The sequence below is a fragment of the Oratosquilla oratoria genome, chromosome 35, assembly GCF_046742065.1.
Source record: "Oratosquilla oratoria isolate Oo_2021 chromosome 35, ASM4674206v1, whole genome shotgun sequence".
NCBI lineage: Eukaryota > Metazoa > Arthropoda > Malacostraca > Stomatopoda > Squillidae > Oratosquilla > Oratosquilla oratoria.
In genome coordinates this window covers 14,337,273-14,359,772 of record NC_134811.1, presented here as the reverse complement: position 1 = coordinate 14,359,772, position 22,500 = coordinate 14,337,273, and the positions used below count along the sequence as shown (strand labels likewise).

The window sequence follows — 22,500 nt, the reverse complement described above, 5'->3', positions numbered from 1 at the left end:
TAAAAACGTGTTATCTAAGCTATATCTGTATTCGGGGTTGTGTAGTCCTATGTTTAAGACGCTGCACTTTGAGGTATTGAAGTCCATTTGTCATTTCATCGATAATACGAACAATTTGTTAAGGTCATCCTGCAGAACCTCGGCATCGTCTCCTGACCTAATTGGGCGTCCTATTTTAGTGTCGTCCGCAAACTTACTAACATCACTGTTAATCCCATTGTCCAAGTCGTTTATGTAGATAATAAACACTAAGGGACCCAAAACCGAGCCCTGGGGAACTCCACTAGAAACACTCCCCCATTTGGATTTTACACCATTTATGGTGACCCACTGTTTTGTGTCACTGATCCAAGCTCTAATTCAATCTAACACTTTTCCTCCTATGCTATGGGCTTTGATTTTATTTAGTAATCTCTGGTGGAACCTTTTATCGAACGCTTTGCTAAAGTTGAGGTAAATGACATCGTAAATATCATTGTTATCTGACGCCTTATATACGTAAGTGTAAAAAGATAGGAGATTAGTCACTCATGGCTTCCCCTTGGACAAACCATGCTGTGAGTCACGAATCAGATTCTGTCTCAAGCTTTTACCTATAACTGATGTTAAACTGATTGCCTGTAGTTGCGTATAGACGATTTATCCCCCTTTTTGAAAACAGGAACAACGTTTGCCTGCCACCCCAAGCAATACAAAACCAGTGTCTACCGACTTATTAAATATTTCTGCTAACTGGTCGCAGATTTCAAATTTACACTCTTTAAGCACTCTTGGAAAAAATTCTTCTGGACCCGGGGATTTTGCAGCTTTAAGTCTTTCAATCTGTTTGACTAGTTCTACCTTACTAATGTTGATATTGGATAGCCTACTTTCTTCATCCCCACTGAAAATTGGATCGCAGTCAGGTTACCTTATCTTGCCTCTCCTTAGTAAACACCGAGAGAAAATATTTGTTAAACGCCACGCTCATTTTCCCCCCCAATTCTACTATGACAGTTTCGTCTTTTTTAACTGGGCTTATCATTTCCTTATTTTTTGTTTTGCAGATATAAAAGAAGCCCTTTGGGTTGGATTTAGCTTGCCTGGCAGCCTTAATTTCATAGTTACGTTTCGCTGTGCTCGTGTTCTTTTTAACCAATCTTGCCATATCATTATATTTGGATCTAAGGTGTGTTACCCCGTTTTTTTATTCTTATGTTAAGTCCTCTTTTCATTCCGATCTCATATTTCAGCCTATCCCCCATCCTTTTAGGAGTATAACTATTCTTCCGTATTGAGTTGAGGTGAATGAATTTATTTTGTGCATTTAGAATTAAAGCTGTTAGGTTACTGTACAGTTAATTCAAATCGCTGACGGGGCTGTTTACCTCGCGCTTGTAAGTGACCTGACCCAAGGTAAGCATATTACCCTCCGTGACCCGACTCCTGACCGCGCTAATGATGTCCGGACTGACGGTGTATCTTACCTCGTCACAGCCCCCTAGGTCAAATTTATACATGTATGTATATATGTATGTATATATATACAATATATATGTATGTATATATTTATGCATGTTTATATGGATGTATGTATGTATGTATGTGTTTGTTTATAAGTGTAAGAATATGTTTATGTATGAATGTAGTTATGTATGCATGTATGTACTGTACGTATGTATATATGTATGTATGTATGTATGTATGTATGTATGTGTGCATGTGTGTATGCATGTGTATGTGTGTATGTATGTCTGTGTTCATACATGTAAGTGTTTATGTATGTATGCATGTTTGTATGTGTGTATGTATGTATGTATGTATGTATGTATGCATGTATGAATGCATGTGTGTATGTATGCATGTATATATATGTATATATTTATGTATGTATGCATATATATATGTTTGTATGTATATAAGTATGTATGTCTATATATATGTGAATGTATATATATATATCATATACATATGTATATACATATATAAGTGTATATATATATATATATATATATATATATATATATATATGTGTGTGTGTGTGTGTGTGTGTGTGTGTGTGTATGTATAGACACACACACACACACACACACACACACACACACACACACACACACACACACACACACACACACACACACACACACACACACACAAAACCATAATATATATACAAAAGAGGACAGGGGAGTCATATGAGACGTACAAAGAAAAGAAAAGAGAAGTAAAGCAAAAGGTAAAGGAGGCAAAGAGGAGAGCAGATGTGAAATGGGGTAGGAGTATGACAGAAAATTTTGAAAGTAATAAAAAGATGTTTTGGAAAGAAATTAAGAGAGGAAGAGGAGGCGAATCAAGTAGGGAAGAAAAGGTAAAAGGTACAGATGGAGAGTTGATAATGGAAGAAATGGCAGTGAGGGGAAGATGGGCAGAATATTTTAGGGAGTTGCTGAATGTGAAGGAGGATAGGGAAGGAAAGATAGCTGCAGTGGGAAATGCGAAGAAAATGAGAGTGATGAGTGAGGAGAATGGAGGAGAAATAAGGAAGGATGAGGTGAAGGCAGCTGTAAAGATGATGAAAGCAGGTAAGGCACCTGGTCTGGATGGATGTCATGCAGAATGTCTGAAAAAGGGAGGTGCAGTGATGGTGGACTGGTTGGTGAGGTTATTTAATGTTTGCTGGAGAGAGGGTAGAGTACCGGAGGACTGGAGTAGTGCCTGTATAGTTCCTCTTTACAAGGGAAAAGGGGACAAGTGTGAATGTAGTAATTTCAGAGGGATTAGCCTGTTGAGTGTAGTAGGGAAGGCTTATGGGAGGATCTTAATTGAGAGGATTAGGAGAGGAACAGAGGGAGTAATTGGTGAGGAACAGTGTGGATTTAGGACAGGTAGAGGTTGTGTAGATCAGATCTTTGTGGTAAGACAGATATGTGAGAAAGCTATAGGAAAGGGGAAGGATGTTTTTTGGGCTTTCATGGATCTGGAAAAGGCTTATGATAGGGTAGACAGAAAGGCACTGTGGGAGGTTATGCAGATTTATGGGATAGGAGGAAAGCTTTTGGGAGCTGTCAAGAGTTTTTATGAGAGTAGTAGAGCATGTGTTAGGATTAGAAATGGAGAGAGTGAGTGGTTTGAAGTAAAGGTGGGACTTCGTCAAGGATGCGTTATGTCGCCCTGGCTGTTCAACTTATACATGGATGGGGTGGTGCGAGAGGTGAATGCTAGGGTAGTGAGTCAGGGATTGGAGATGGTTAAAGAAAATGGAGAAAAGTGGGAGGTGAGCCAGCTGTTGTTTGCGGACGACACTGCGCTTGTGGCAGGGTCAGAGGAGGGATTGAGGAAGCTGGTGGCAGAGTTTGGGAGAGTATGTGATAGAAGAAAGCTAAAGATAAATGTGGGTAAAAGTAAGGTGATGAGATGTACAAGGGGTGAAAGTGGCAGTAGACTGGAAGTGAACATTAAGAGAGAGCGACTGGAGGAAGTGGATAGTTTTAGATACTTGGGTGCAAGTGTAGCAGGAAAAGGTGGAGTGAAGGTGGAGGTAGAATGTAGATTGAGAGAAGCGAGTAAATGCCTTGGTGGTTTAAAGAGTGTAATGAGGAATAGACATTTGGGAATGGATGCGAAGAGGAGACTGTATGAAGGAGTGATTGTGCCAACAGCACTGTATGGGGCAGAAACGTGGAACATAAGAGAAGAAGAGAGAAGGAGTTTGAATGTGTTTGAGATGAGGTGTCTGAGAAGTATGGTGGGGGTTACTAGGCTAGATAGAGTGAGAAATGAGGAGGTGAGGAGGAGAACAGGGGTGAAAAAGGATTTGGGAGATAGGGTTGATGAAAGAATATTAGGATGGTTTGGACACATGGAAAGAATGAGTGAAGAAAGACTAGTAAAAGAGGTATGGAAGGCAGATGTGGAGGGAGTGAACATGAGGGGACGTCCTAGGATGAGGTGGATGGATGGGGTGAAGGGGGCTTTGGGGAAGAGGGGAATGTCTGTTGAGGAAGGAAGGGAGAGTACGGAAGACAGAGGTGAGTGGAGAATGGTTGTATATGGATGATGTTGTGACTGCATGAGGAGGAATGGGCGGGGAAGTGGGGGGTGGGGTAGTATGTGTGAGTAAATTTTGACGCAGCCCGAAGGGATTTCTCCCCGTCCTCGCCTTATATGCAAAGGGGGACGGAGAGGGGGGGGTCGCCGATTAAATGAAGCGGCCTCGCTGTGGATGTACTGTGTCTTGCGACACTGCTTCTGACCCAGGGCGGTGGGCAGGGTGCAGGGATGACCCGTCATCCAGGAGGTGCTCAGATGAGAGGAAGGGTGGGAGGGGTGTGGAGTGTATTTAGGGATGAAATGGGTGGGAGTGTTTTTATGCCTTTCCCTTTTTGGCTACCTCCCTTGGAAGGGGGAAAAAGCCTTGGTATATGTATGTGTATGTATGTATGTATATATATACATATACATATATATATTTATGTATATATATATATATATATATATATATATATGAGTGGAAGGGTGGTGAGTTAAACACAAAGAACAGTTGGAGTTTTAACTTTGTGTTTAACTCACCACCCTTCCACTCATTTGTCTTACATACTTCATATATATATATATATGTGTATATATATATATATATATATACATACATATATATATATACATATATATACATGTATATACATATGTATTACATATATATATATATATATATATATATGTATATATTATATACATATATATATATGTATATATTATATATATATATATTATATATGTATACACGTATATATGTATATATATATATATTATATATGTATATATATACACACATATTATATATATATATATATATATATATATGTATATATATATATGTGTATATATATATATATGTATATATATATATATATATGTATATATATATATATATATATGTGTGTGTGTGTGTGTGTGTGTGTATGTATATACAGTATTTATATCTATGTATATATGTATGTTCTTTGTTATTATATTTGGAGTACTCCAGGTCCATATACGACCTACACGCTTTTGGAAGAAAGTGTTCATTATCTTCATGTTATACTTCTCTGCAAAATTTACTAACATCTCGCCTCTGTCATTTCTTTCACCTACTGCAAACTTCCCAATGCACGACTCATCTCCCATCTTCTTCCCCACTTTAGCACTAAAATGATCTATTACCAACGTGTACTTACTTTATTTATCCATTACCTTGACTTAAATCATCATAGAAGGATTTAATTTCATCGTCTGAACTCTATGAATAAGTAGACCTCATATTAGATGAGATCAAGAATGTTAGCAATGTTACGGTCATAAATAAAGTCAACATAGGTAGTGACCATAGAATGGTAGGTTGTACAGATAAATTCAATTTCAGAATCGAGATAAATAAACTAGTTTTAAGAAAGTGAATAAGCCTTGTAAAGATTAACGATAAGAAGGAATTTCCATTAGAAATAAAAAATAGAGTCAAAGCTCTAAGAACTAACGAGGGCACCGTCGAAGATATGAATTTGAATTTAGTGAATATCATTAGGGAATCGGCAGAGAAAGTAGGAAATACAAAAAGTATCAGAGAAAGCAAATAATCCAAAGCTATAAAGGACTTAATTAAAAGTAGAAGGACCATGCAGATTAAAAGCAGGAGAGACGAAATAGAAAGAGTAGAACTAAAGAAGCTTAACAGAAGGCGGAGATTAGAGAAAAGAAAGAGAAACATGGATGAAATAGAGGAAACTATTCGGAAAGGTAAAATTATCAACGGGACCGAGCGCAGACATACTTTAGGAAGAGAGAAAAATTATATGTTTGAAAGACAGAAATGGAGAAATCATTAAATGCAGAGACAGGATGGTAAAAAGAATAGAATATTTTTCCCAAGAGCTTTACTTGTCGAAGACCGTAGCTGAGTCAGTAAATTTATATGTAGACATTAGTAGTGTACCAAAGAATACAAAGGAAGAAGTAGAATTCACTCTAAAGAATATGAAAAGAGATAAAGGACCCTGGGAAGTTGGTATATCGATAGATCTCTTGAAAGACGCAGGGAAAGAAGTGCATATTAAGTTAGCTCAGTTGTACACCCAGTGCTTACGTCAGGAAAGCGTCCTGAATCATGGTGCAAATGCTATAGTGATTTTGCTTCATAAAAAGGAGATCAGAAGGACCTTAGTAACTATTGATCGATTAGCTTGTTATCAAATGTATATAAAATATTCTCCAAGACCCTTACAAATAGACTAAGTCAAGTTTTAGATGGAAATCAATCGAGAGAACAGGCAGGCTTTAGGAGCGGATATTTGACTCTAGACCATTTGCAGGCGATGAACCAGCTATTCGAGAAAATTAAATAATCCAATATACCTACCTGATAAATTTTGTAGATTACGAGGACTTTGACTCAGTAGAACAAATAGCAATACCAAACTCGCTAGGCAAGCAGGGTACAAACGAACAGATCGTAAGAGTTTTAGAAAATATTTATGCGAAAGGTACCGCTATAATTCGACTACATAAATACTCGTATACAGAAAAAATCAAGATCGAGAAAAGAGTACGGCAAGGCGATACAATTTCACCCAAATTACTTATAGCTTGCTTGGAGATTTTCAGAAGATTGAGTTGGGAAGAGAAAGGTTTGAAGATTAATGGCAAATATTTGAACCACCTAAGATTTGCGTATGACATTATTCTTATTTCAGAAAGATCAGAAGACTTTCAAGAGATGCTGAGTGATCTGAACAAGGAAAGTCTCAGTGAAAGTAAAACCAAAGTAATGTTTAACACGAAAGCTCAAAGTAACGAGATTATAATCGATGGTGGGAGTCTTGAAGAAGTTGAAGAATATAATTATTTAGGCTAGATGGTGAAAGTGACAAAAGATCATGATAATGAAATAAAAAGACGTATTACAATTGGTTGGAAAGTGTTTGGCAAGTATAATAAAATCCTGAGAGGCTCTCTACCCTTATGTTTGAAACGTAAAGTTTACAATCAGTGCATTCTGCCAGCAATAGTCTACGAGTGTGAGACTTGGAAACTGACGAAGGTGATGGAAGCAAAGCTAAGGACTGCACAGAGGAGAATGGAGAGATCAATAATAGGAATGACGCTGAGGGACCGAAACAGAGCAAGTTGGGTGAGAGAGCAGACTAGAGTGAAATATACTGTGGAGGCGGTGAAAGAGAGGAAGTGGATAAGCGATGGAGCAAGTGTGTTACTGAGTGGACACCGCGAGATGGGAAGCGTGGAAGAAGGAGACAAGACAGAAAGTGGAGAGACAAGATTGAGAAATTTGCAGGAGTGACGTGGCAGATGTTGGCGTGGTCGTGTGAATCGTGGAATGCTATCAAGGAGGCCTTTATTCAGCAGTGGACTCAGGTTGGCTGATTTGATTTGATTTGATATATGTATGTATGTATGTATGTATGTATGTATGTATGTATGTATGAAATGCTTTTTATCAAATGATTTTTCCAAGGTGGTACAGATAGTCCTTGTTTTTACTGGTGATCCTGTCTGGCTACCTGCTCTCCCTATCATAGCACCAACGCCTTGTATCTATGCTCTATGGGTGTATGTTCGTTCGTCCGTTCGTCGTTATGTAGAACCTTGTAAAATGTTCCCCTTTCTGTAGTGCCCGAGGTGGACCCCCCCCTCACCCTCTCCTGAGCGGGCGTCGTCCCCCGCGGTCGTATATAAGGCGGGCGGGGATCCTTGACTTCACAAACGAATCTGTTCTTGGGTGTTGAGTGGAGCACTTGCGTCTCTAGCCCCCAACTTAACTTTTCATCATGGGTATTCAGTGGGTAAGTATCTCGGAAGGAAGAGCATGTGCTTACTGTAAGGATGTATAGTGAGGTGACGGTGAACTGTGAATCTTGAACAAGTGCATGGGAAAATCGGATAACTGGACGTGTGTTGACGTTCTTACGATAAAGGAAAAGACCTGTGATTTATTCTTCGTTTGTTTTAGTGATGGGAGCAGAAACGAGTGGGGAGGGCGAGTTAGGAGAGTTTGTGGATAACTATTTTTGCTTTGTTGAGTTCACCAAGATCGAAAAAGCCATTTTCATTATGCTTGGTCTTATACGAGTGAATAACAAGAATTACCAGGATATTTTCACGAAATGAATATCAAAAAAGCATATCAGTAATTCACTTGAGAACATCTTACTATCCATCTATACAAACTGAAATCATTCCCAGTCTATCACAACATAGAAACGACTAATTACTTAAGACATTAAACTTCAAAATAATAGTTCATATTTCATAAAACAATGGTGTGTACATTATGAGACGAGAAAAGTATTCTTTTTGAAAAGAAAACTGGTGATGATATCATCATTTCTTTCTAAACACCATCTGCCTTGCTTTCATAAAGTGATACATAGTATTTCATGAAAAAATATGAGAAAACTTTTTTCTTTTGAAAACAGTAGTGATAATATTTGCTCCTTCTGATTGACAAGGTCTTGAACCTAAGAAATAGACACATACAAAGTCACACACACATACACACACACACACACACACACACACACACACACACACACACACACACACACACACACACACACAAATACACATACGCATACAAATACATACACAAACAGACACACACACACACACACACACACACACACACACACACACACACACACACACACACACACACACACACACACACACAAACATACACACACACACATATACAAACACACACACACACACACACACACACACACACACACACACACACACACACACACACACACACACACACACACACACACACACACACACACACTTGTATACTGCAAGTTATATTTCTTACAGTAAAGTTTCTTTCTCTCTCTCTCTCTCTCTATCTATCTATCTATCTTTTTGCAAGGTCAGTTCCAACGAATACACTGCTTCCTTGGTCATTTTTTATACAACTGATCTTTCGTTAAACTGATGGTAAAAAATTAGTCTTTTGCTAAAAGACAATCTTCTGAAAATGCACAATTTTCATTAGAATCTAGATGTAATATTTGTTATTCGTAAACGTGCATAAAAATAAAAGTGTTCTATGAATATCGTGGGGTGTTCACTAATATTGAAAATGAGAGTAATGATGGTTGAAACAGCGCCTTATAGGGCAAGGCGGTCGGTTTGATAGAACGAGTGGGTGAGGAAGGGTGGGGAGGAGGGAGTGTAGGGGAGAGGGGGAACAAACGGGGGGGAGGGGAGGGAGGGGCAGCAAATGCAACAGAGAGGTAGAGGGATGGATAACCACACAGCTTCTGATCGCAGAAAGCATTTCGTCTATGGTCTTTCTCTCTTGTGTGAGTCCTTGAGGGAGGGTGTGGCCTCCTCGCAGTCATTTCGCTCTGCAAACTTATAACCAATCAAGAGTCGAAGTGTCCTCGGGAGGTAGTTGTTGTGGTCACGTAGCGATCTGCCTGCCCTCCAGTGACGCAACGAGCGGAACGGATTGGTGTGATTTATATACTTTCAGAACAAGTGTTATTCATGGGTAAATTATCCTGAGCTCGTAAACAATCAGGAGTTTAGTTGAAGGCAATGAGATGGCAGACGGCCTCTGCCTTTCATTGTGAACAGAAACGCATATGTTGCGCATTGTACAAATATTTCTGTAATTGTTGATGTCCGCATAGATAATTAGTCTTTAATCACTCACGAACACCTTTGCAGAACAAAATTATTCAATTTTTCAACAACAACTGTTCCTGCTCCTCTTCTTCGTCCTCATCCTCCTCTTCCTCTTCATCCCCCTGCTATTCTTCCTCCTCCTCGTCCTTAATATCTTTCTCTTCCTCTTCATCCCCCTGCTCCTCTTCCCTCTCCTCCAATTCCTTCTCTTCTCCTTTATTATTCTACTCCTCTTCTCTCTATCCCTCCTCTTCCTACTTTTTTAATCTTTCTATTTTTTCCTCTTTTTCTTCCTTCTACTCTTCTTCCTCCTTCATTTCCTCCTCCTTCATTTTCCCCTTCTCCTCTTTTTCCTTCTCTTTTTCATTCTTCTCCTTTTTCTCTTCCTCCTCCTCCTCTTCCTCCTCTTCCTTCTCTTTTTCCCCCTTACTCTTCCTCCTCCTCTTCCTCCCCTTCTCTCCCTCCCCTCTTCCTCTTCATTCTCCTCTTCCTACCCCTCTTCCTCCTCCTTCTCGCCCTCCCCTCCTCTCCCTCTTCCTCCTCCTCTTCCTCCTCCTCCTCCTCCTTCTCATATTCCTCCTCCTACTCCTCCACGGACCACCTCACTGTCCTCTGGCTAACACAGGCGGGAGGCAACGAAGGTGAGAGTGAGAGTGGACCCGCGGGTCCCAGCTGTGCTACGTGGCGCCAGGACTGAGAGTGAGAGTGAGAGAGTGAGAGTGTGAGAGGACGAGCGGCATCCCAATTGGCCAATGATGACGCACGCACACTCGCACATACACACACACACACACACACACACACACACACACACACACACACACACACACACACACACACACATATATATATATATATATATATATATATAGGTATATGCTCAAGCGCACACACACACACACACACACACACACACACACACACACACACACACACACACACACACACGCACACACACACACACACACACATATATACACACACACACACACACACACACACACACACACACACACACACACACACACACACACACACACACACACACATATTCGTGTACACACATACATGCACGCATACATACACAAGCAAACATGCATATACACCAAACGCGTACATACATAATCACTGTACTTTGACATTTAAAATCGTTGTGAGATTTAGGTTAGTTGTCTTTCCAAAAAATGATAATAAGAAAAAAGAAACAGTAGGTAGCTTCCCAATCTCGAAAGGTATAAACAAACACTTAAATTCGATTATAAGTTATAGGAGGCTTTAATACCCTTAGGTCTTAGTTAAAGTTTGTTTAATGTGGTATGCAACACGAAGGAGGGAGTGGGGGAGGGAGGGAGGGAGGGAGGGAGGGGGAGTTGTCGCCAAGAGTAAAAAAACGACGTGGCAATTATTGCAAAGGGCGGTAGGTTGAGCCAAGGAGAGTTCGTGGTCCAGTTCTTCCTCGTGTCCGGGTATGCACCGCCTTCCTACACTATCACTGAGACTAAACATGGGTTTCTGTGTGGGTATGGATGTATGGAGAAAGGGGCTAGTGAAGTGGTTGCTAAATCACCCAGTAACTCTGTCACAGAATTTATATCAATTTATTTTTTTCCATGAGTATTAGGATACGGGTTATATCGAGACTTTCCTGGCTTCCTTAGACTTACTCGATATATTTTATTTTCTATTTCTACATTTGTAGTCTACTTTCTACTCCCTAATACGCAGATAACCAGAAGAATCACGATCTGTTTGATTTCATTATATCATTATTTTCTTCGAGTTTTACTTTTACCTCCTCCGACATTTAATTCTTGTCAGTTTTGGTTTGAGATTTTCTAAATATTTTTGACTAGATAACGAAGAAGACGCATTAATGTGTCAATAGTATCCTCTTGTAAAGGGTGGAGGAGCTGTATTATAACGGACACCTAAAAAAAATCTACTATTTAAGGAAAATAGTGCTAATTTACTGAAATTTAGATGAAGTACAGAAATTACCGCTAACACTTAGAATATAAGAAACAATTAAATTATATAGTCAGTAAGGTAAGAACCACACACTTAACATCAAAAGTTCCATAAATAATTATCAAAGTTATGATTTCACGAGCAGAGTTTGTCCTAAGTTCGATTTTTTTTTATAGATTCATACAGTACTAAAAATGAAATTCAATAAATATTTGTGTGGATTCTGTACTGCTCAGCAAAACCCAACAGATGGAGAGAATTGGCACTTTACCTTGGCTGTCCTGTCATAACCTCCGTCCACATATCACATCCATACATAGACCCACCCCAACTCCATCCAGACAATCAAAGACACATCCGTTTCTTTTAAATCTTAGTTACATAACCAATCTAATCATAAATGCAATTATAAATGGTGATCTGATAAACAAAGCGACAATCCTCGAATCTTGTTAAGTCTACAGTAGTTGCAGACCGAAGAAAAATTTTCATTGTCACATACGCCATAACAAAATCGAACTAAACAAAAAAAAGAAAATTCTTGTGTTCTTGGTTGTACGCAGTAGAACAAGTACGCATCCTGGGATTCCATATAATGGGATTTATCAATACGTGGGGTTTCCTAAAAGGATTTCGATTACTTATATATCAGCTTGAATCATTTCGATTACTTATATATCAGCTTGAATCATTTACATTTCACTGAAGAGGGAGATAGATACAATTCACGTGGGATAAACGCAACTACACGTGAGGTAAACACAACTTCACGTGAGGGAGAGCACATCATAATGTCAAGGCCGTTGGGACTATGCAGCGACATTTCGATTCACTGATGCGATGGAGGAGTAAGTCATGAAGCAATTTTCCTTAGACCGGGAGTTGCGGATCGAAAGGGACTCCCCAGGAGGAACTCCAAGGGTCCCATAGAGTAGGCCACGGTCCCATGTACCCGAAATCCTGCCCCCCCCCCCCCTAGCTCGCTATGATGGCAAATCAATTCATCACATTAATGCTGTTCCCTTGTGACGCTGATCTAACTGGGGAAAATTGCTTTGGTAGGATACCTCCCTTTGTATAAATATCCTTATTCAAAATATATAGGCCTTCGATGGTTTATCCTTATGAGAGTCTGCAAAAGCCAGGTCTCTGAGAGGGGGTCCGTAATATGTAATTGTGAAAAAAAATGCAGCGTATGACCATTTGTTTTACGACTCAATTGTATATTTTATATAAAAAATAAAACAAGATAAAGTTAATAAATTCTAGGTTATGATCTCTTGCGGAGAACATTTAGTTTAGAAGCTTCCCTAACAAATCAAACCTCCATTGAAACCTTCACCAAATATAGAACCTATGCAAAGGCATAAACAGAGCAATAAGTTGCTGCTGATTATCATAACAAAAGATAACTAGAGGGCCTTGTGGTAAAATGGCAACTGGCCGCCAGGATCGTCAAATACGGAATGAGAGACTTTCCCTACTCTTAGCTCACTCGCCTCCTCTCTCTCCTCCTCTCTTCCCTTCCTCCCTTCCTCACTTTCCGCCATTCCTCCCTTTTTCTCTATCTCGCCTCTAGCTCCTTAATTCTCTCTCTCTCCTCCTCTTTTCCCTTCCTCCCTTCCTCACTTTCCACCATTCCTCTCTTTTTCTCCTTCTCGTCTCTATCTCCTCATTTCTCATCTCATTTCTCTCCCTTCCTCCCTCCATGATCTCCCATCGTTCCTCTTGTTCATCTCCCTTCCTACGTAATTACTCACCTCTACCCCTTCTTCCCTTCCTCTCTTCCTCACTTTTTCCCCTTCTCACTTCCTACCCTTACTCTTTACCTCTTGCCCTTTCTCTCTCCCTATTTATTTTCTGTCATTCCTTTCTTCCTTCTTCGCTCTATGCTTTCACTTCTGGCCTTTCTTCCCTCCCTTACCTTCCCTCCCTTTCTCCCTTCCATACCTTTCTCCTTCCTTTGCCCCCCTTCCAATCCACTTGACGAGAAGGACGGTGGGAGGGGGAGGGACAGGTTTCCGTATACAGCACCTGGCCCTCAGTTGCTATGACCCTCTGGGTCTACATCAAACCCTCCCCCCTCATAAAAAAAAGAAAGAAAAAAGTCGCTCATGAAGTGAGTGGGTCGGGCGTGTCTCGTGTAAATAAGGGCTGGTAGACTTCCTTGCGGGTGTCTAGTATATGCACGCAAACGCACTCACACACACACACATGCAAACACACACACACACACACACACACACACACACACACACACACACACACACACACACACACACACACACACACATATATATGCACACGAATACGCACACGCACACGCACACACACACACACACACACACACACACACACACACACACACACACACACACACACACACACACACACACACACACACACACACATACATACGCACACACACAGGAGAGAACAATGTATCACACTAATAAAACAATATCCATTCCCGTTGTGAGCCCTGTATGTTAAGAATGTAAAAGAAAGAAAAGATGAATACCAAAGGAGTTATAGGCAAACTTATCTAAAATGGGTGTTCTTCACTTGCATTATCAAAGCATTTGAGATTCGGACGCACCCCATAGGTTGAATCTCTATGGAGGTTCTTAGGAAAGCCGTGATTGGAGGAAACGCGCCAAGTCGCGTCACATGATTGGCTCCTGTTTTCTTTCCTCTCTGTCGATTCGCCAGCTCACTCCACCCAGAAAAAAAAATCGGTCTGGTTATCTGGGCATCTTCCAACATGACCCTTCTGGTACACACGGGTCAAGGTCATCTTGTCCAGTGACCTTTTTTGCCAGATTCCTGACCAAACGTCCCTCAAACGACAATCACATATCTATGACAATGTTGCTAACGTCGACACTATCGTCAATCGTTGCCCCGCACGTGCCATCTGTATCAATTTGTTGTCAATGTCACTTCAATATTGTTAATATACAGAATTGTCAATAGATAATGGTCGTATTGAGATGCCTTGTCGAACTCGTCCACCTGGCGGATTTCTTTGCAGCAAAATGGAGTATTTCCTTAACTTATTACGCACTTATTACTTACAATTTTTATAAGGTATAATCTTGATCAAAACTAAAAACAAATATAAACAGTCAACAAAGATAAATAATATTACATCAAAGGCAGAAGATAAGTTATGATAAAAAAACAAAGTCATATATCATATCATCTACTGAAGAAATGGTATTGTGACCAATGTCGAGTCTTCAGGTCCACCACGATCCAACTAAAAAATAAGCCATTCGTTCTTTTGTGAAGTATAGCTACAGTCATTTATTTTTACCTCATCGTCTTCAAAGCTGTTATTAATTAGGGCTATCTCACAGTCTCTCCCGGGGGGAAGGGGGGAGGAGTGCGGGGGAGGAGGGGGATAAGAGGAACCTGGGCTTCGCATTCTTTTCTGTTCTCGAACTCTGTTCCGAACTCGACTTTTCTTGCGCGTCGGTCGATCTTTCAGGTCTCAAGTCCCTCGTTGGCTGAAGGCGCTGCTTCCTGGTCTTCAACAATAGAAGACCATTCGCGTCTTGTTTACTGTTACATTTTCTTCCAACAGTCTGACCTTTTTTAATCTACTTCTTACTTTTCGAGACTTCTTCCACACCTCGCGGACTTCCAGCTTTCTACCTCTTGAAGAACTCGTCCTTTAAGAGTGGGATGGGATGGGCACTGGGGGCCATATACAAGACTAAATATGTTAGGAGCGTAAGTTAAGAAAATAAAATAGATACATTCTTATTCCTTCTCAGTTTATACAACGACATCACCTTCTGTCTCCCCACCCATAAATACACCTTCATTTCCATCCTCATTCCCGCTCCACTTATGGGAAAGGATTCTGTGACGATCCTACTTCTCCATTTCGCCCCCATAACGACCCTACGACGCTCTTCTCACTTTTACCTTCCCTGTTGTCCTCCTACTCGAAGTTAAGGAGGAGAGTATGCCGTAGTAATTGTAGCTCCCCATCTACGTCAAAAAAAAAAAAAAAAAGAATTCTGTTCCCACAGTCATCTAGAAAACAACAACAACAACAACTTATGTTACCCCTCTGTTCTCCTACTGCCCTCCTAAAACCCCTCCTTTATCACCTTTAGGAGTCCACTTCTTCGGCACGATATTATCCCCCCATGGATAGAAGTGCTGGTTATCGCGCGACGTAACACTAATACTCCTTTCCTGAGGCTTCTCGTGATCCGCGAAAGTGCTGAGCCGCGACAAAAGTTCGACAAACGTTTTGTCTTGAAGGCCGACATCGCTCGTTGTGTTAGCACATAAGAGAACGTGCAATTGGAGCTGACTAAAAGACTCTTTTTTTTTTAATTGTTCTTCACAAAAATCTTTTATTCTTTTTTTACTTCTGGGTTCAACTTTATAAAGACCGTGTATGTTGGAAAACACACACACGCGCACATACACACACACATGCACACACACATGAACACACACATGCACACACACACACACACACACACACACACACACACACACACACACACACACACACACACAAGCACATGTGCACACACATGCACTCACACACACACACACACACACACACACACACACACACACACACACACACACACACACACACACACACACACACACACACACACACACACACACACACACACACACACACACACACACACACACACACACAATATATATATATATATATATGTATACGAATATATTTCTATAACTATTTATCGCTTATCTAATCACTCCTGTTCCTCGTGAGCAATTACTCTTGTAATTACTGACTGTGTAGCCTTTGATTAGAAGTATCGAAGCACAGAGGCGTTCCGGAAGGTCCTCGGAGGACTCCGGAGGCTTCTGGAATTCCCTGGAGCTTTCTGAAGGTCCCTAAATGTCCCCAAAGGTTTCTACAATAACTCAGAGGTCCTCAGAGGCCCCCGGAGTTCCCAGAAGGACCCAGCAACAAGTGTCACGATCGAGGGCTTTCCAGTCCCTCAAGTACCAATCAGATGCGTTCGTCTTTCCAAACGAAGAAGAAAAATTAGTCACGTGGTTCTTGGGGATAATAGTTTCCTTTAATGTTAGTTGGTAAAAGGTGTAGTTTATCTGTAGCTTCACAAGGATCTCAAGGAGTTATTATCTCATTTCTGCTTAGGTTTAGCTTTACTACGATAGTATCATTTAACCTGAACGCACTCCCCTCAGTTAAGCCAACATGTGAAGTATAAATATGCGCACAACAGCGGAGCAAAATTGTCTACGAGGATAGAATCACTGTTGAAATACAGTTCATGACAACAACAACTGCAACAACAGCTGCAACAACAGCTGCAACAATAACACCAATAATAACACCACCACCAACAGCAACAACAACACCAATAACAAAACCACCACCATCATCACCACCACCAACAATAACAACAACAACAACTGCAACACACTCTGAACAATTAGCGTCTCAGGAGCCACACGCCGCCTCTTAAAGGAGGTCATCTATCTAACGCCGAAATCACTTCGTGACCCAGACTTCGAAATTAGGCTCACGCCTCGATCTCCTTAAGAAGCTCATCTGTGGAGGATTTGAGAAGGGTTGTCAGGGAGTCCCCAGATCAAAAATGTAATTGGGTTTTCGTTTGTTTTTGAAATGGTGTCGAAAGGGAAGGGGAAGAGTTCTTCATATTCCTTAACTTGACCCATCGGGGTTTCAAGTAGACTCGAAAAAAGAAAAAAAGAAAACGAATCTCGATTATTTCTTTATCACTTCATGCACCCTCGGTTTTATGCATTTAATTGTGTACTCCCATGCAATACTGTATAGCCTGGGTAAAGACACACAAAAATAGACGAATAGCTTTCGTAACTAGGTTCTGCATGAAATAAACTTTGATTAAGAGAGAAATACTTTTCACTCATCTTTATAGAATGTGCTTAGCCAGGTATAGTCTTCATGATCAGTAGCAAATCTTCAGGTATTATGTATTTACCTTCTGCCATAAGTGTGTGTGTGTGTGTGTGTGTGTGTGTGTGTGTGTTTACTTAATTGTATTTATCTAATTGTCATACAGGAAAGGAGCAACGTTCATTGGGTCCAGTCTCCTATTCTCCAATCTATCATACTTAGCTCTATATGTGTGTGTGTGTGTGTGTGTGTAAACAGCTGGTCAGAGGCTCCTGCACCTGTATCTAATATCACTTCTTTTATCTTCCACAGGTGGTGGTAGCTACGGCAGTCCTGTCGTGTACGTTGTATACGCTGGAGGCCAAGCCATTCCGAGCCTCTTCTTCAGCCTCCGTTGTCGACCTGGACTCCCTTACTCTCAGCGAACGACAAGAAATCAACCGCGTCTGGGATGAAGAGATCCGAAAGATTCCCGTTTCCGCGGGCGAATCGACTCATTTCTACAGAGCTCCCGGACAGGGCCGCTACATCTACGGCTACACCTTCAACAACGGTGAGCAATCTCACATGCAGACCTCCGACGGGAAGGACCGTACCTTGGGCAAATACACCTACAAGGACGCCTTCGGGAAAGACGTCGAGGTCCACTACGCTTCCGGCCCGAGCGGCTACAGGGTCCTGGCCAACAACCTTCCTACAGACACTGACGAAGTCAAGCTGGCCAAGGACGCCTTCTTCAAGGCCTTCCAAGAACGAAAGGCTCTCCATGCTGAGCAGAGGATGTCAGCTGGAAGGATTACTCCTGGAGGTGTTGCCATTGCAGCCGCCGCGACTCTGACCTCCTCTCGAGGACGACCTATGGCAGCAGCCCTGAAGTACGGAGAACAGGTCTCAGAGGAGGAGGAAGAGGGAGAGGAGAGTGACGAGGAAAGCGAAGACTCTGACGAAGGAAGTGACAGTTCTAGCGAAGAAGGAGGTGTCAGCTCTAGCGAAGAAGGTGAGAGTTCTTCCTCTGAGGAGGATGGTAGCTCTAGCAGTGAGGAAGGCGATGACGAGGATAGTGATGAAGAGGAAGAGGACGACGAAGAGGAAGATGAAGAAGAGGGAGACGACGAAGAAGAGGAAGACGACGAAGAGGATGACGAAGAGGGTGATGAGGAGGATGAAGAGGATGAGGAGGAAAGTGAAGAGGATGGTGAAGACAGTTCTTCGTCCTCATCATCAGAGGAAGACGAGGACGAAGACATTCTTCGAGCTCAGTTCGACGAGAACTACGGCAACAGACTGTACCAGACCGAAGTAGTCTACAGGAAGTAGGCCCTCGGCCATTCCTCAAACTACTTCAAAAACACATTTAGTCATTTCCCATACCAGAGAGGAAGACGCGTTATGACCTGGGTAAAGTCTGTAGGTTCTACGATCGAAGGAGAAGGCGACCATCGAAGTCGTCTTGTCCTCATGGTCCAGAACCTACTTAAAGGCTCTTCAAGGTCGTTACGTGTCTTTCTGATAAAAATATAAAAAAAAATGTATATAATCAGACTGCATTGCTGGCAATAGCACACTTTCAGAGATTTTATGAAAAGTATAATTATATTCTCTACTAATCCAATAGGTAAACCTATTTCTTTTTAATTTGGTTTGTTAAATCTTTGCCATGGATGCATCGTGGACATCCTCAGCCTAAACATGCAGATATTTCAGTCAGCTGCTCTCTCTCTCTCTCCAGAGAAGTCAAGGAGTGACTAAGACTGTTGCCCTGGTGGTTCTGTCGAATTTACTCACTCCTCTTCCTGGATTCGAGGTTTACATTATTTCTTACACATGTGCTAACATCTATAGTGGGGAAGTTAGTTTGTAAAAGCCCCCTGGAACATGTCATTTAGAGCATATTTTGATTTCACATTCTTCTCCCACTCTCTGGACCCATAAGCCTTTGAATTTTTTCCTTATCAAAAATTGATCTGATTTCTTATCTTTGATATCCCTCTTTGCTTTTCGAATGGGTAATAGTTCTCTTGCTTTCATATGAAAATAAACATGGCTGTCTTTCTTCATAAAAACCAAATCTCGAAGAACCTCACAAGACTCTTCGAGATCTGTGGGTCTGGAGATTTTCTCTCTTCATGATCTTCGTCCTGGATCCTCTTCATTGTGTTCTTCATAAACCTCCTCCTCCTCCTCAACTTTTCCTGCACCTCCTCTTCTTCCCATCGCGTCGCCTCACGAAGGTGGCCAAGAGACCTTCTGGAACACTCGTTCTCGGCCTCCCTCGAGGGCCTGAAGAGGCCCTAGGAACACAAGAACTTCTTCCTCTTCATCGTGAGGCCTTGCAAAGGATGGCACATCTCTCTGTTGTGTCGCCGAAGGGAAATCGGGGAGTCTCCTTTTCTTCGTAAAATTCAAGGACCCAGAGGGGCGAGTACCCTCTGGCCAATAAGGAAACGGAGATCATCTTCGACTACGGATATCCGCCGCAGCTCTGTCTGCCCGTCGATTCAGCTGTTTTTGACTGAACGAAATATATCTGTAATCGACACGATTTGTTTTGTTTGTTTACTCCTGCCATTATATAGAATCCAAAAGCTTGACTGCCACAGGGGCTTACATTGGCTGAATAAAACCGCCTGACGGCAGCTAGAACAATAACACATGAACAAAATTGCAAATGAGGTGAATAAAATAAAAATTAACGCTTGGACTGCAATGGATGTAGTTGGGGCGTTGACTCAACTGAATAGAATTGCCAGCGCATCTTTATATTCCATTAACCATCTATTTGAATTAAAATGCTTGGCGTTAACCAGAACAATATCTATACTGTATGTTCCTAAATATTATGACGCCTTTGCCCTGGAATTAAAATTTGGAATAAATCACCAATACATCAAGGCTTTCAGTAATGTGATCCTGAAATATATATGTATATACAAATACATACATAAATACATACATACATACATAAATACATACACACACACACACACACACACACACACACACACACACACACACACACACACACACACACATATATATATATATATATACATATACACACACACATATATATATATATATATATATATATATATATATATATATATATGTATATATATATATATATATGTGTGTGTGTATATATTATATATGTGTGTGTGTGTGTGTGTGCATATATACATACATGTACATAAATACGTACACACGCGCACACACACAAATATATATATATATATATATATATATATATATATGTATATACACATGCATACATACATATATCTATATCATATGTATTTATACATGAAAAGACAATCGTAGTCAAACACATTGATTGGGCAAAGATCTACTTTGTCCTGAAGAGCAATAACAGCTATTGTCTCGAGTTTCATATACTGGAAGCCCCCAGCCCCACAGCGACCAGCAACGGTTCTCAGGCCATTCCATAGATCTATCAAAGAATAAACTTTGGACTGTTGTCTGTGTTTGTGGAGTTCTATTTCTATATCACTAGATGGATGTGGATGAGGATGAGGATGAAGAGGAGGAAGAAGATGAGGATGAGAATGAGGATGAAGGTGATAAGGATGAGGATAAATATAAGGATGATGATGATGACGATGATGAGGATGAGGATACGGAGGAGGAGGAAGAAGAAGAGGAGGAGGAGGAAGAAGAAGAGGAGGGAAATATTCGTAGGCTGTTAGCTTTCCTTATGTGAAACAAATTGGAGGAAATTAAATAAAGTTGATGGAAAACTATCTTGAACTCAGTCCGGAGATCGAATGTCAGGCCCTCGGGGTTGCGTCTCCAGGTGGAGGTGAGGCTGTTCAAGGGGTGGGTCTGTAGACGAGCGGCCAGATATACATACATACATACATACATACATACATACATACATACATACATACATACATACATACATATATACATACATAATACATACATACATACATACATACATGCATACATACATACATACATACATACATACATACATACATACATGCATGCATATATACATCCATATCGCTCAATCCGTCGTCACATTTCTTTCTTGCATGAAACCCCCAGCCATCAGGGAACCGGCCACGATAATCATCAGCTCAGCTCATAAATCAGCGAAGTTAGAACTCAAGTTATTTGGGGAATTTAGTGTCTGCTGCCAGAATGATTCTTTATTGGTACTCTTTCAGTTCGGGGTTGGGTTAGGTCAAGTTAGGTTATCTGAGGGTCGGTCAGGATAAGATGGGTGTAGTCAGATGTTGGCAGGAATTAAAAAAACACAAAAAAAATCGAGATATGGCGAGTGAAAAAAAGTAATTACTTATATAGGAACAGCTATATTTTCGCCTTGATTTACCCTATCTAAGGGGTCATATCTTAAAATCCAGGTAAACCAATTTGCCTTTCCTTTCCACACATTTCTTACTTATACAGTCATCATTCTTATTTTATCTTCTATTCATGGACTTACCATTTGTGGTATAAGGTAAGATTGATCCAAAACGCAGTAATTATAATTAGATTCTTTTTTTCGTCTCACTCTCTCTCTTCCTCTTTCTGAACCAGGAAGACTTCAAGAATGCGGTGACAAATTAAAACAATTTAAAGAATGATCAAAATGTCAGCAATCTGATCAGTGTCTTCCTGTACCTCTGCTTCCCTCTCTCGCTATCTCTATCTCTCTCTCTCTCTCTCTCTCTCTAGATCAAGATGTCCTCAAGAACGCGTGACAGGGAAACTAAAACAAGTCCAGCAGGCTTATGGCAAAAAACAACAACAACAATAACAACAACAACAAAACAACAACAACAACTCAACGATCTGATCCATGTCTTCCTGTCCCTCTACTTCCACTCTCTCTCTCTCTCTCTCTCTCTTTCTCTCTCTCTTTCTCTCTCTCTCTAGATCAGGATGTCCTCAAGAACGTTGCGACAGTCCAGTTA

General features: G+C 40.8%; 2 protein-coding genes across 2 annotated transcripts in view; one reads left to right on the top strand and one right to left on the bottom strand.

Annotated features, from left to right (window-relative positions):
• The window catches only part of LOC143018550 (uncharacterized), a 123,026-nt gene that overhangs the window by 76,625 nt on the left and 23,901 nt on the right, over nt 1-22,500 (bottom strand). The window lies entirely within an intron of this gene.
• Nucleotides 7,740-20,348, top strand: LOC143018791 (uncharacterized). The gene is made up of 2 exons (XM_076174370.1): nt 7,740-7,811; nt 17,864-20,348. The coding sequence occupies exons 1-2, from the start codon at nt 7,797-7,799 to the stop codon at nt 18,866-18,868; spliced, it is 1,020 nt and encodes a 339-aa protein (XP_076030485.1). The 5' UTR covers nt 7,740-7,796; the 3' UTR covers nt 18,869-20,348.